Source organism: Colletotrichum costaricense (assembly GCF_030867565.1).
Source record: "Colletotrichum costaricense strain IMI 309622 chromosome Unknown Scaffold_2.1, whole genome shotgun sequence".
Classification (NCBI taxonomy): domain Eukaryota; kingdom Fungi; phylum Ascomycota; class Sordariomycetes; order Glomerellales; family Glomerellaceae; genus Colletotrichum; species Colletotrichum costaricense.
Window position 1 is genome coordinate 2,777,330 of NW_026848231.1, and position 15,086 is coordinate 2,792,415.

Consider the following 15,086-nt stretch of genomic DNA (forward strand, 5'->3'; position numbering starts at 1 on the left):
TTCGTACGCACAAGTAGTACGCGCGGGTTCCTTATTAACAAATTGTCTATATACCTACACGGCAAAAACAAACCCCGGTTCCTTCCACACGCGCCTTTAAAAATAATGGACAGGTGTGATGTGAGTGTGACACCACCGCACGCAGTATTCCGAATGGCAAACTTTCTCTCTACCAGGAACGCCGATATGCAATGCTTGGCGGGAAAAAAACAATGATGACGCCTCCCTTCCAAAATCCCGTTTGAATTCACAAACATCGGCGGCGATCCAAGTGCACTCTTGCCATTCCTCAAACCTCTTCTTCCGGATCTGTACCGCCGTCCCTCCTCTTCTTCTTTACCCTGAAAAAGTCGCCCAGCGTATCACTTAGGCTCCGCTGCCTTCCAGTGACTTGTTCACGAGAGGCGCCCTCGCCCGCCGTGCGACTGCGCTCCGCGATGCCACCGTCCTGATCTTCCCCTCTGCTTACTATATTTTGCCTCTCGGCGTCGACATCTGCGCCCTCGCTATTGTCTTCGGGCATGAAGAGGCTCGCTCTGATGCTGGAACGCAGCCGACGCACCGACGGCCTACGCAGGAGCGGACTCTCTGCGTTCCTGAGAAGAGTGTCCTTGACGACGGCACTCACGGTAGAGGAGAGAGGGGAGGGGGAGAAGAGGGGCCCTGGGTAGTTGTGGCTGTGAGGTCGGGGTGGTAGTGATGTGCGTGGTGTAACGGGTCTGTCTGTTGGGTTTGTAGGATATCTAGGTTGGATCTGGCCGTCGTAGTAAGGCGTTGTCGGCTCTGACGGGGAGAAGCCGAAGCCGGGGAATGTATGGATAGACTCGTCTGATATGGTCCTGACGCCTGGCGGGGGAAGGATTTCTTCTGTCGCCGAGTTGCTCCAGGGGTTGGCTAATAGCGGTTCTGACTCGGCGCCCGTAATGTTTCCCGCTGAAGCCGCTGTAGGAACGCGAAGGGTTGGAATGCCGGAGTCACGCTGTAAACTGAACGGCTTTGACCCGTTGTTTACGTTGTTCCCGTTTGAGGCTCGAGACGACCGGCGTGAGATTGACGAGGGAATGGAGGTGGAAGAAGGTGCGAGCGGTTGTGTCGGACTGTAGCCGTCTTGCTCAGCCAGGCCAATGGTCTCCTCCACGCCATCCACATCAGACATGCCATCATCCATGTCTTCCTCAACTCTACCACTAGTAATGAGGAAGACGCCAAAGAAGGTAAGCAGGCAGCCTCCAACGAATTTCCCAGCTTGCTCAGCTGAGGTTCTCTCAAAGTCGCGGTAGAGCACGGCGCTGCCAATGATGACGCTGAGAGTGAAGAGAACGAACTGGATGGGGATGACTTGGGTCGAGCTGAATCTCTGAAGTGACTTGTTGACGTAGCGCACCTGCATCACTGCCGTGAAGAGTAGGATGAAGATCAGTGCCCATGCGACGGGGGTCTTGAATGCAGCCAGGAGAGTCGTTGATAATATTGAAGACAAGCCCTTGGTCGAAAGAGCCGTGAAGCCGCCTAAAAGAAACAAAGATTAGGATATCATCGTTCGTACGCCCGTCCAACGCGGGAAGTACATACCAAATAATCCCACCAGGCCCAGATCAATCAGGATAGTCCGGTGACCGTACCTCGGGCTCGCCCACATTAGGATGACAATCAGCGAGATCGTTACCGCCAAGTATATTTCGAATGCCAAAGTCGTGATCGCGTCCCACACATCGTCGGGGTCGAGCTTTGTCTCCTCCTGCTTGGCACTCAAAACTACAACGACTACTCCCGCCACGGCGATGACGACACCACCAAAATCGCGCCGCCTGAACTTCTCGTTGAATAGGATCGGCGCAATAATGCAGTTGGAAATCAGGGCGACGACGCCTAGGGGCGACACAATGGAAGCGGGCGCGAAGCCGTACGCCAAAAAGTTGCCCAGCTCGCCCAATGTAATCAGGATCTGACCCGCCCACCAGTACGGCGACTGGAGATATGTCGAAGGGGCCTTGTCCTCGTCGCCGGAGTAGTCGGAGCCAGCGGACTCTTCGGAACGGAATGATCTTCTCAGAGGCTCGGATTCGCCGGCATCGTGGTCCGTAATCTGCCCGTTCTCTGGTAAGTCTCCATCTGTATCTCCTCCTCTTCCACCTCCGCCGACGGATCCATATGGCCCCGTCTGGCCTCCACTCGGCGCATGCTTGAGAGCCTCTTTCGCCCTACGTCGGACCCGGATGCGTTCACGGTGAAGTCGAAGGTGGGCGTATCGCTGGACGTTGAGGGCGAGTGCGATAAGGACGTTGCCTACGATGGCGGTGATGATGCCGATGAGGGAAGACCAGTTCTGCAGGTCCTTTCCATCGTCGCCCGGTCGTGCCGCTGGCTCGGCAGCGATGACCGCATCGGCGACCGTCATGACGACTCGCTGGGTCGTGTATGTCGAGGCGAGGTTGAGTGGTATAATATCGTATCGCGGTCGGTCGGATCACAAGCTAATTTTTCGAAGCAGCTGGGGGTTTTTGGTACTAGTTTGGCGCAGGCTGGAGATAATGACGACGGCGCGAATTGAGTCGCCTGTCATCCAAGCGCGACGGATGGTTGGACACGGCCAAGACGCAATATCATCTGGACGGCGCAAATAATGAGGGAGAATAGGGACCTCAAGCTCTGCGGGAAAGCAAATCGTCGTAGCCGGCCATGAGGATTTGCGTCAAGAATAGGATTTTAAGGCAATTGTCGTAATGTTGGAAGGATAAAAGATAGCTCATGGGAGGTAGGCAGTAAGAAGGTACTTAGGTACGGGACTGGAATAAGATGGATCAATCAAGATTTTAGTACAGGCGTTTAGCAGCCGCTACTCCGTACTCCCGTTCGATGAGGTGTGAGCCTGTGAGGTACTGCTACTTGGGTGACGCTCCTCCTGCCGCGACTTTCTCCTCTTCTGGGTCCGACACTCAGTTTCGACACATCGGTCGACAATACAGGCCCGACCCGACCCTGACGCGCGGGTCTGGGCATTTTGGGAGCATGAAAGTGAAAGCACGTTCCCACATTCAATCAGAGGGGCAATCAATCCCCCGGTCAAAGAGCCCCCAAAACTACGTTCCTCTCAAAGGAGGTCCCTGAAAGAATCAAAGACAGCGAGCATTGAAAGGTGGGGCCCGGATTGATTCTATTAAAATGTAAAGTGTGGCTCAGGCGACATGTGGGGGTTTCCAGGCTTTCAGCATTTGCTGCTCAATGCTGTCATTTCGTGGGCGGTAGAGAAGATTGCAGGCACCTCAGTCGAAAGAGCTCCGAACAATAGTGATCTTGGCATGTGAGAGCAAAGTGTTCCAAGTATTTTGGTATCTCTAGGTTACCTTAGTCCCGTTCATTCTCTAGCAGCCACACCGAGCAAAGAGTACTAACTCTAGCCACAGCTTCAAGTGGGAGGGAGGTACGGATACCTTTTCTCAGGCACTCGCCGAGTCGCCAGAGACAGCGGCTCGCTTGGAACGTAACCGGCCGGGGCAACCGGGCCAAGCCTCGGGGTCCATCCGCGTATCCGCATTCTTCTGAGCCGACGTATTCATAGTTGTTATCGGGGCGCCTAGTGCCTCGTTTAAACGATTGAGCAGTGCACCCTGGCCACTTACCAGAGTTCGCCATCACACGTGCCTGCCACTGCTGCCAGCCTGAGCTATGCCTCAGCCATGGACGGGCTGTGGCTTGCGCGTTGGACCCGGGCTTCTCCTCCCGCCGTGTGCCGTCACCATGCTCTCCACCAATCCCAGGTTGTTGGGAAATTGTCGGAACTTCAGAGTCTCCGACCTATCAACTGACTGCATACCTGCTTGCAGACCCCGCCGTTCCCCGATCGCCACTGCCGGGTGACCTGATCTTAAGTCGACAACGTCGTCATTTTCATCGACTGTTGTTCCGTCAATTGATTCCGCAAACAACATCCCATCTTCTCCTATGTAGGCCTCGCGCCTTTGACTGGCAACCGAAGGCAAACTCGCCAACTGTTTACGACCAACAGTAGAATCCATTCAACAACGCGTCTCATCAACTGAGACGCAGACGCGCGAAAGTCATTGACTTATAGCCTCGAAACACACCCGACAATCCATCTCATCTTAACCATGTCGAACGGCAACTCTTCAGACAACTTCTTCGTCCGCTTTAAACAGAAAGTCGACGACCACGTTGCATCGGCCTTCCAGCGGTTCCTGGGCATTCCTTCGGCCGTATCACGTCTCAACAGCTCATGGCCGGAACCGCCTCTGCCATCCCGTGAAAAAGAGCTTGGGGACACAAGGCCACTCACCGACAACAACACCAACTTACAGCCCCGTGTGTCATCCACGCAGCACCCGCACCCCACCGTCTTTGACCTCTTCGGCCCCATGTCGTCCATCTCAGCCCTCTTCAAGGCCGAAGAGGTCACCGAGTCTCTGTACCAGCTCATGTGCTTCTCGTTCATCATCGATTCGCCCTATTCACCATTACGACTCCATGATATGCCGCAGCCTGTGCCTCGGGATCTTCCCAACGGGGAGGACCCGACCTTGTTCGGATTCGAGGATGCGTTTGAGGATCTGCTTATGGTGAGCAGCGGTCAGGATCTGCCGGATATTTACGAACGTGTCCGCTTCAAAAAGGAAGTTCGCGACTCATTCCCTCATGGTCTGCCCCCGATGCTTTGGCTTCACCAGCTCACTCGCCAAGGTCTGTGGGATGGATGGGAACCAAGGCCAGAGGTGTTGGACAGGGCCGTGAGTGAGCGTTGGCAACGGTGGTTGCAAGAGCAGAACGACCCATTCAAAGACCAAAGGACACAATCTTCCCGAAATGACTCGGCCCCGGAGGAGAGGCGGAGGTCTGTCACGGAAGAGAATCCGGCACAGGAGTCCTCAGTTCGCCCCCCACAGGACCACGGAGAGACGGAGGAGGATTCATATTTTTCGGTCATGGGGTCAGCTCGTCTGAACACCTCGCGAGAGACGTCTACATCAACGGCGCCGACCCCCAGAAACTACTCCTCGACGAAGGATCTCTCACCACAAGGTCTACCCCAAGGATGGCGCGTCGTCGAGAAGGTGCAAGAACGGGAGGACGGCAAAGGAAACGTACACATCACCAAGACTATCACGACTTACAACGAGAGTGGCGAGGAGGTTGGTAAGCAGACGGAGAGACAGTCCAACTACACTTGGTCGGCGAGCTTCTCGACCGGCGGCTACAAAAACAGGGGCCGTGACCAGCGAGAGGACGATGGTATTGAGGACAAGGGCAGCTGGTTCTGGAAATGAAGCTGGATATTTTGGGTCGTCTCTGTTTTCACATCATGGCTTGGGGAGTTTCATTGGGTTGTAACTGGGCTGGGAAACGAATGGAATTTGTAAGAAAACTCCGAACCAAGGATTTTATTTGTGTACAGTTCGGGCGAAAATTCAACTTTCTGGAAAGTCAAATCCAACGAGAACACATTGTGCGATAAACAAATCTCTTCTGATGTAACAAGACTCGCTACTCTGAATTGTATTACTTGGCAGCTGGAGATGTGTAACCTTTCGAGATCCATGGTCGAGGGCTTCAAGTCTTCTTTGACAATACATGACATCTCAGCTTTGCTAGTTGCAGGATCAATATAATTAGGATCTAACATCCAAGTGAAATTACACTAAAGAACAGCCACAGTACAATGACAGGGCATACGTCTCATGGCCCAAACTTCGTTGGCAAACTCGGTGGACAGGGTAACTTGACATTCGAATTGGGTCTGTGATGTGTACTCAAGACGCTTATCAGGATCGCTACAACTACACCAAGTATCGACACCTGCAGACTCACACACAAACTATAACGGGACCAGAGTCACCACCTGGAATAAGCATTCTCAGCTAACCCATTCCATCACGGTTGTTGCCCTTTTACAGGCGAGGTGAATACACTTCTAGCATCCTGTCTTTGCGAAAAGTACATAACCACAACTTGGTCCGGTATTGCTTATCATAGTCGACGCTGTTCGTCTCCAAGTGCTGCGCTTCACACAACTAATGCCGTACATCTGGACATCACCTAGCTTATTCTATTCGACCATATAGAAGGGTCACGGGACACTCATCAGTCACATTTCACCGGCTGTGGGCGTGGATGGGCCGTTCCAGCTCTATGAAAGCGACGCCGGCCCTCGACTGCTCCCGACAATGGCAACGTTATGAAAGCTTCAACATCTGTGGCCGCGTTGTGTAAATTACGCTCAGAGGTAGACAAAGTACCAGTGTTTTTGGCCTGCGCTTCCTTCAGAGGCTCATCATGAGAAGGTTCCCCATTCCAGGTTGACTATTGGTGCTTATCACAGCTCACCCTTATAAAGCATTTCTTAACACAATCTCTTTGGATGTATATACATAACCATCTGAGTACCTTGTTATTGAGGGATAAAATTCTTTGAAATTTACAAGTACAAGAATATAGTTTTGATAAAACAGTATAGTGCCTACCTACCACTTAACTTAATATACTTTTTTAAGCTTGCCATGAGAGAAGGATGACTGTACTGCTGACTGCTTCCCATCGTGTGCACAAGCATCAGAAGCTTCATATTCCGAATTAGTCTGTTTCTTGACAGTGCTTTGAACTCGGTCTGACATCGAGGAGGGCAAAACCTTCCCCAATGGATCAGTAGGTCCTCGCCCCTTTCCGGATACTCAGGGTTCATGCAGCTCGAGCGCTTTCTTCGAATCATCACGTCAGTACCCTGGTCAACCTTTACGCATGACTTAGTCTGGATGACGGAAAGAGTAACTAATTTTTCTGAAGATCGGTGTTTTATCTTGCCATTCCTTCTTGAGGGCGGACACCCAATCTTCGACACCATTCGTCCCCAGCCAGTCGTCCATATCTCGCCTCTCCTAACCCAAACAGCCGGCCCAAATACCAAAAGTCTCATTAGCTCTCATGAAGGATTTTCTTTTTGTCACAGGGCACCGTCCTTGGCGTGATGGACCCAACGGAAATTCAAATCCTTCTAAAGCCAGACAGCCGATTAAGTTTTCGAAGAAAAATCTCGCGAAGAGATTCTCTCCACCCCTTTTCCGTCGTCTTCATGTTCGATATGTAAAGGGGGGCGGGGGGCGTTTATACTTCACGAAGGTTCTTATGCAGCTAATTCCCGTCTCTCCATTCTATCACGCCACACATTGGACCGAAACTTATCATAGGCGATTCGCAATGAGCAAGTTTCCTACATGGCTAGCAACGCTATCTAACAAACCACCGAACGCCTCACAAGCCTCTAGAACCCGAATCAACGGCACAAGTGGCACACCGAGCCTTCCCTCTAGACTCTAGCCACCTTAGCTCTCCATCGCTCCCTCGTTCCCGCGAAGCCAGCCGGTCCTCCCCGTGATGATCCGATGTTTACGGTTTACCTAGTCACCCAAAGTAAGGTAGGAAAAGAGAATGAAGCCCTTCCGAACACACACACGCACACCAAAGGGAGGCAAAATGTACCTTGCACTATACAATGCAAGCTTGGGAAGCCGTTGCCAATAATCAGGTGTTCCGGTTCACCAAGTTCGGTTTCGCAGTTGAGGGTGTCGTGCGCAAGAATATTTCGTCATTTCCACACTAAAGTAGTTTCCAGCAAAGGAGACCAAGACTACTGTAGGTAAGTAATGAACACCATCGCCAACCCAACCAACAGAAACCCTCGGAGAATCGGAAGGGAAACAAAACCAAGGCGGACGGACGGGGGAGAAGGAGCCGGCGTCAAACTGTCAACCGGTTGATTCTAATCTCTTCTCTCCCTCCTCCAGAGGAGTCCAAGACTCCCAGACCACATACCCTACTAGTAAGCCAACGCTCGGCATTAGCGTGTTTTCCTGTTTCTCCACGAGCGGCCCCCAAAGCACCGCAGACGTAAGTTGAAGCGGTCTAAACCAAAGTCAGATAGTTCAAGAAATGTCCCTCAGGGGGTGGACTGCGGCACACGATCAATCAATACCCTCTCGCTCTCCAAAGAAGATCCACGAAGGAAGCTCATGCATCTATCTCGGCTTCTTCGCGCCGCAAGAAAACCTCGGTGGGATGCTGCGCACGCAGCATGTGAAGCCACGGCCTAGTTTTCAAGTCCTGCTAGATGTAGCTAAATTTCTCTGGTCATGAAACAGCCCAAATATCGAGCAGGATCGTCACAAAGTCCCCATCACTCGGCACCACTTTGCCCCCTTCATCGAGACGCCATTGGCGTTGCCTCAGAGTAAGACATTCCCATGGAGCTATCTCGGGGACAGCTCCGATGGAATCCCTGAAGAAGAAGAACGCGGGTTGCGATATCCGTACGGAGTACCTACCACCGAACCAGTACCACGACTCCAAAGCACACGGAACAGGCGAACAGACACAGCCTACTTGACAGCTATCCGTGGACCCGCGGTCTACTTTGACTTTGGTCCAGCAGCTTTTTAGGCTGTTAGTTGCAGGGTGGCGCGGCGGGCTTGCGTTAGTCACGAGGCTACGGGTACCTTAGCAAAGCCCAACAGTCGTCGTTGAGACGTGAGGGGGAGCCACAGACCGGAAGTCACATTATGCGGGAAATTCCCTCTCAAGTCGTCTCATAAGAGCTGTTCTAGCTCAGGCGGTTCTTCAGTCACGTCTCTCTCTCGTATCGTCAGACGCCCCCCAAGAAGAAGTGGCGGCGGGCAACAGAGAGCTTCAAGCTCCAGCAACTGCTAGTCTGCCTCGTGAGTTGTTGGTCGAACTGGCAAGGGCCCGTTCAGCGGCGAGCAGCAGGGACCCCGTCCTGATGCCGACGACGAACCCCATCGACAAGATTGCGGGCCAATTTCCATCGCGATAAAAAGAGAACACGAAGATGCAATCCTGGACATGTCTGTCGATGGTGGCTTGCCCACTTAGAAAGGGCCCCTCACCCCCCGGCTTCTCCCGCATCCCAAGCCAATATCCTCCGAATTTGGGGCGGACGATCCATCGAATTTGGCCGAAACAGGTCGATCCTTCGCATGGGGGACGTGAAGGGGAGTAGAAGCCTGAAGGGAAGACTGTTCCGCCCACGCCGCGCTCCAATAGTTTTCCTCGACCCCGGCGATGAATGCCGGCAGTTGCGCGAGCAAATACGGCATCAACATGCAAACACAACATTCTCTGTTCGGGTTCCCCATCAACGACACGACCGGCGTCGTCTTCATTGTCTGTGCGGGGGGCTCGAATCGTTCAGCCAGTCTGTCCATCAGTCTGCCTGCGAGCGGGTTTTGGGCATCAAGCCGTCCCGAGACATACAATTCGCCAAACACCAACGGGCCGGATGCGCACGGCCAGAGTTCGGGCTGTCAAGGGTGCCAGGGGGATCTCGTTGGTTGTATCCGACAAAGGCAGACCCCAAGCAAGTGTGATATCGAATGAGATCAGATATCAAGATGACCCTGCAGGCCATTGTCGACGTCGTCACCGCGTTTGTGTATATGCAGTACGTATATTCAAACGCTCTCGCATCAGATCTGCTCTGGGAACATCCATAGGCCAGCACAGGGAATAACGTTGGTGGCGTCAGGTCCAGATCGGGCGGTTTATCACCGCTCGGGATATCAGACACAATGGGGAAGTATCATGAGAGCAGAAAGTGAGACCAGAGAGATAAGAATAGCCGCCGCTGGTTCGACCAGCGTCAGACGTTCAACCTCATGGTCTAGCCTTGGCTGACGACTGACGTGGTGTTGCCCAAGTATTCGTAGAGGACTGCTACTCTAGGGCAAGGATCGACAGACCCGAGTCTGAGCGCCGGCGGAGAAAACTTTTCTCTCCATCCCACAACTACCTCCTTCATCTTTTCTGCTGATCACTACCGTCCGAGCGTTAGCGGACAAAGTTTGACAGGACTGCCTCTGGGAACGTTACGCGCTGGTTTGTAGGAGATTGACAAAGAACCTCTGGGTTGTGCCTAGCTCGTCGATGGACCATCCGAAGGTGGGCGTCCGAAAGCCATATGTCGCTCCCGGGATCGACGGTTTTGGGGGCCGGAGGATGCCCGGGTCGTTTGGAGCATCGATGAGCCGGATCCTCTCTGACGGACGCGGCGATAACCTTGGTTTGCTGTCGCATCGCTTACACGCTGCGTCGGCGATGTCCCCATCATCTGCACTCGATAACTCGGTATATATGCCGTCTGTATAAGAAGAGGCTGGTATGCGTCGACGTGATGAAACTCCAACGTGACAGATGAACAGTGTCGGAAACTGCGAGAGACGGACGAGAAAGCGATAGGAAAAGCGCTATAATAGAAAAACTGCTATTGCAGATATGGACTGCTAGAAGCACGGGCAGAACTCTGGGTCCAAGCAACGCGGAGTTTGACAGGGAACATCATTCGATCCGCGATACCACTTCAACGGTCGCCTGTTTCTGGAGAGGGATTGCTTGCCGACAAGGCCTCACGGCGCTCAACTAGGCAGAGCAGATGAAACGACGGTCCATTTCTGGAAAGCTGGGCCGCTTGCCATCCAGTGGCAGCATGGCCCGAGTCTGGCTTTCCATTGTGTTCAAGACTCAAAAGCGACAGACTGGATGCAGCCGGACACATCAACACCGGGACTGCAGACGGCACATGAGGAGCCGGCGCCGGTCTGGATAAGCTATCGGGATCTCCCCTGCTCGGGGCGCGGTCGTAATGCGGTTGAAACTCTCGATCGATGACACGATTGCCTTGAAGAATCCTCGCCGTAGTGTTAGTGTAGCACCTCCAGTCTTTGCAATAAGATCGACCGTATTTCTAACACAGCGGTCAGAGGAAAATTAGTCACGTTTGGGTAATCCGCGGACGGCACTGATGAGCCATGGGTGTTGAGAAGTGAGCTGGTGATTGTGGCGTGATGTTGGAAGCATGTTGGGACTTGGGAAGATTGTGGTTACGAGACGACCAGTCGAGAGTCCAAGCTTCTCTGCCAGAATTGACAGCTACCTAATCAAGAGCAGTGAACGCGAACCCGTCTCACCAGCATCTCCCCAGATGGAAGTAGAAGAGAAGTGTGACACTCGGTTCACCTGTTGGTGGTTTGTGCCTGAAGTTGGAAAGGCCTAAGTTTGGTGTAATGATATGTATCCGTACAGAGTATTGTACGATGATTGCTGCCTCGACCTAGAGACTTCGTCCACACTGTGGGATGGGTGTCCTCTGGCCCAACAGAATTGCTGAGGATTGGGTTATTGTATCTCACGGCGATTCCCAGTGGTGATACAGGTATGGAGTAGGTAGAGACTGGCATTTTGGCAATATGCTCATGCATGCACGGCGTAGCGTAGGCCGCGAAAACAGGCCATCTGGCCTTCTCTTGGGCTTCCATGTAAGCTTCGCGGGACCTTGCAGACTCGCAAGGCCGATCAGCACTTCTTTGAGGGCATCGGCAGCACGCAGCTAGCAGTTGGACCGTCACACCGACTGACGAATCTGTCGTTAGCTTATGCTGCTGCAACGATGTGCTCAATGCCTAGCTGTGGCACAGTGCAGGGTCATGTATCCCAGCGAGTCCTCCAGGGTACGCGGGGGTTAGGACTGAAGCGGCGGCCATTGATCGGCGGTCCTCAGCAGAGTCTCAGTCGAGATACACCATATACCGTGCGATTGCAGCATTCGCAAACTGAAGAAAGGGAAGAGACTAGCTGGCCCTCGTCGTGAGCCGCAGCTTCTGTGATCATCCAATTCAGCCGTTCACTACTCGTGGATACAGACATCAGGGAAGATAATAATTGCGTGAAGCTGCGGCTATTTGCAACCAACGCGACGCTGCCTTGGGGCTGATCGACGGAATACCAACACCAATCCTGAGTCTAGAAGAAAGAAGGAAATGATGTCGTTCCTCTCCCGGAATATAGGCGCGTCGTCGAGAAACAACAATCGAGCCCTTAGAGATCGGTCCCTTGAACGACGACTTTGAAGACCATGCTGCAGGCATGTGTTCCCCGGGATTCCCATCCTTCTCCGCATTCAAGGCCATAGTTAGGGCAGCCTATTCCAGATTTTGTTCTACGTGCAGCGACGGCACAAGCAATATTGATATGTGTCTGCCTTTTGGCTGGCCTTTTCTTCGTTGCGTCCGAGGTCTGGAACTAGAGCCTCGGCCGGATGACTGAGGTCGGTTGTTTCCCCTTCTCGTACCTTAGTTGGCAATTGCCACCTCAGTGTTCCTTCAAGATACGGTTAATTGTGTTCTTCATTTCTATGCCTTCTATGCCTTGTCCCGCGTCCTTCGGACCGATCATGCAGTCTGACAGGAGTGGTTGATCGTTGTGGAACCTGTGCGGACATGCGTTGCGTTGAGCGGCGCGTCTGCGGATAGACTTGCTGACGGTAGCTCGCGAATGACGGCGTCGGAATTGGCCGTCCTAGCCGACCTGCCCGGCCACGAATCTTGAGAGGAGAAATGCACGAATGCGGCAAAGTCCAACAACGTCCCAGGGTTCGCGTTCTGGAAATGACGGCGTTGCAACCGCCAAGGTTCAACCCGCGATACAGCTAGCTACAGCCTACAGATGAGTTGACAATAGCTGAGTCGTAAGCATGACTTTTCGTCCCTCATATCCTCGGCCGAGGCTGCAAGTCAGCTAGCTAGCTATCCGTAAGCTGCATTATAAACCTAGTTGCTGTCATGTGTGGTTTGATGAAGAACAGCCCCCGGTGTTCTGGCATCCAACTGGCCCGAGACGCGACCCTCCAACACGATGTATCCAATTTCCCGGCCGCAGGGTAATAGCTCTTGGATGTCCTGCAAAGCAGCATGCGGAAGGATCAGCATAGAGAGAGAAATGGTTGGTGATGGCGTGGGACCAACAACAATGGCCAAGATGAGCGAATAGCATCGAGGTGGCGGCAGGTTGGTCAAGACGCCAACGAGAGATGCTCATATCGGTTAGAGGGGAACGAACAGACAAACCAGAGGTCCACTGCCATGAAGAGCTACCCGTGCGAACAATGGCTGATCTCGCTGTAGTTCAGGTATTTGCTGATGAGGCTAGTGGTGCCCATCATTCTTTATCGAATTGAGTCAGTAGGATGGGTAAGGTACCTTGAATACTCAGAGTTGTCTATTGAGCATGCTCGAGGCGCGACAAGGTGAGAGTTGACTGGTCCATTTCCCAGTCTTGCCAATTGCAATAAGCCTGTATTCGCTTGACTCTCGCTAAAGTAACCTTTTGGTCCGCCTTGTGGCCTTAACAAGACGTCACAAACCTTATTGTTTCCATTTCTATATCAGACCCTAGGCGGGACGATGAACTATGGTGACATAGGCTGCCACAAGAAACACAAACAATGTAGCGAAGTGTTGCGTCAAGTAGAGAGTGGGCAGAAGAAACACCACCAGCATGAGGAACAATTGAGAGATTCCCAACCATATCCGTACTGTACAGGACTGCCTTGATAGTGGTATTCTGCTGCCACTGGCAGGTTAGCGCAACCTACCGTGCGTTCGGTTGAGCAAGGTTGCCAAAAAAGACAAGACAGGCACACAGGCTGGTGCTGGAGGGGCGGGAGAGAGCGCCGTCTAGTGTACTGCAGAACATCCTTGACGTCCAACCGTTGCAACGTTGACATGGACCGGCTTCATAGTCCCCGTTTCTTGCGAAGCGGCCTTGCCCACAGTGCATTGAATTCCATAGTACCCGCCCACCCTTCTTCCGCCTGTCGCTCCAATCGAAGGGTCTGACGTTCGAGCCAATGGTGGCCTGCAGTAGTATTTGGTGATATAGATGCCGGACTTGGCTCGAGGAAAAGGATCGCTTGTGAGAAGAGAACCAGGGAGCTGTCTGACAGGCACAGACACATGCGCAAGCACAGGGTTGGCGGGCTCCAACGTCGGGGAGCTTTCCATAGGAACCTTGGCCCGCCAGAAGGATGAGGATGAGGAGCATGCCGTTGCATTTGTTCTGGGGTAAACGGACCTGTTTCCCTTCTGATTCGGGTAAATCGTCCCGCCGTAGGTCCAAGGTTCTACGTGGAATAGTACGCAGCTATAGCCTTGACAACCAAAGTTAAGTTGACAATGAGAGTGCTGTGAAGTCAGACAAGTTGTGTGTGTGTGTCGAGAAGCTTAAGATGTCGAATTGCGCTCAGCAACCAAGGCTCGCTCTCGGTATCTCGCCTGCTTAACAATTGTCCGCCCGCCCGCCCGCCCGTCGACCATTGGGGCTTTGAAGACAAGGCTCGGGAAGTTCTCTGACTCTGCAGTTCTGATTAGTGAATATTACGCCGTAGTCCTGTGCCATCCCAGCTCTCAGGTTCCAACCTTGGGCCGAAGAAAAAGCAATGGTCTAGGCCTAGAACTCCGTGACCCAGAGATATCGCCGATTACCCCACCTCAGTTACGGCAACGCAAGCCAACCGCCGCCTGTGCCGCCTTGGGCTCGAGTCGAGTGTCAATACCGATGTAATTTGGACTCTGGAGGCATGACTTGGTGATCAAGGCTTGCTCATGGACTTGATGGAAGATGCCACATTGATTGAGCGGACAACTCGCGAGTAAATGACCGGCCAGGTACTTTGATAATCTGCATGCAGCATGTACGAATAGAGAGGGCGAGAAAAAGCCCTAAAAGACTGACCGGCCTTGGGTTCGTCGTGCCACGAGTTGCAGACTTGCAGTTGCAGTTGCAGTCGCCAACCCAAGTTCCTTCCAGGTTCCATGTGTCTGTGGATTCTGGCTACCTCCACTTACTGAAGGTGGATTGAGCAGGCACGCAGGACCCCTGGATTCTGACTGGGTCGAGTGGATCGAGTCGTGGGGTTCAGGGCAGCACGCAGTTGCGACTTGTAGTTCGTCTCCATTCCCACATTTTGCCTGCGTGTGTTCCTCTCTCCTGTTCCTGCCTTCCTTGTTTTGGGACGGTGAAAGTTCAACAATCACACTGTTGAGAGAACTACGTACTCCCTGAACAGTAAAGTAAGGGTTAAAATCGAGGTCGGAGGTGCTGCTGATGCTGCCGTCTGCGTACTTCCTGCAGCAACCCAGGTTCTACCTAAGGTACACAGTACACTAAGGCAGGTGCAGGTGTGGATACTCGAGATACGCTAGGGCCAACTGGGACTCGTGGGAGAGAACGGTGTG

The 15,086-nt window shown here is 53.0% G+C and overlaps 4 protein-coding genes across 4 annotated transcripts; 1 reads left to right on the forward strand and 3 right to left on the reverse strand.

Annotated features, from left to right (window-relative positions):
- Positions 1-289: 289 nt before the first annotated feature.
- On the reverse strand, positions 290-2,398 carry CCOS01_02566 (uncharacterized protein; the record flags this gene model as incomplete). The annotated part of the gene is made up of 2 exons (XM_060450754.1): positions 290-1,509; positions 1,573-2,398. The coding sequence occupies 2 exons, from the start codon at positions 2,396-2,398 to the stop codon at positions 290-292; spliced, it is 2,046 nt and encodes a 681-aa protein (XP_060319404.1).
- Positions 2,399-4,109: 1,711 nt separating this feature from the next.
- On the forward strand, positions 4,110-5,279 carry CCOS01_02567 (uncharacterized protein; the record flags this gene model as incomplete). Its single annotated transcript, XM_060450755.1, has 1 exon — positions 4,110-5,279. One exon carries the CDS (start codon positions 4,110-4,112, stop codon positions 5,277-5,279), a length of 1,170 nt encoding a protein of 389 aa, XP_060319405.1.
- A 3,409-nt stretch (positions 5,280-8,688) lies between these two features.
- On the reverse strand, positions 8,689-9,427 carry CCOS01_02568 (uncharacterized protein; the record flags this gene model as incomplete). Its single annotated transcript, XM_060450756.1, has 2 exons — positions 8,689-9,197; positions 9,274-9,427. The coding sequence occupies 2 exons, from the start codon at positions 9,425-9,427 to the stop codon at positions 8,689-8,691; spliced, it is 663 nt and encodes a 220-aa protein (XP_060319406.1).
- Positions 9,428-13,440: 4,013 nt separating this feature from the next.
- Positions 13,441-13,893, reverse strand: CCOS01_02569 (uncharacterized protein; the record flags this gene model as incomplete). Its single annotated transcript, XM_060450757.1, has 1 exon — positions 13,441-13,893. The coding sequence occupies one exon, from the start codon at positions 13,891-13,893 to the stop codon at positions 13,441-13,443; it is 453 nt and encodes a 150-aa protein (XP_060319407.1).
- Between the last annotated feature and the right edge of the window lie 1,193 nt (positions 13,894-15,086).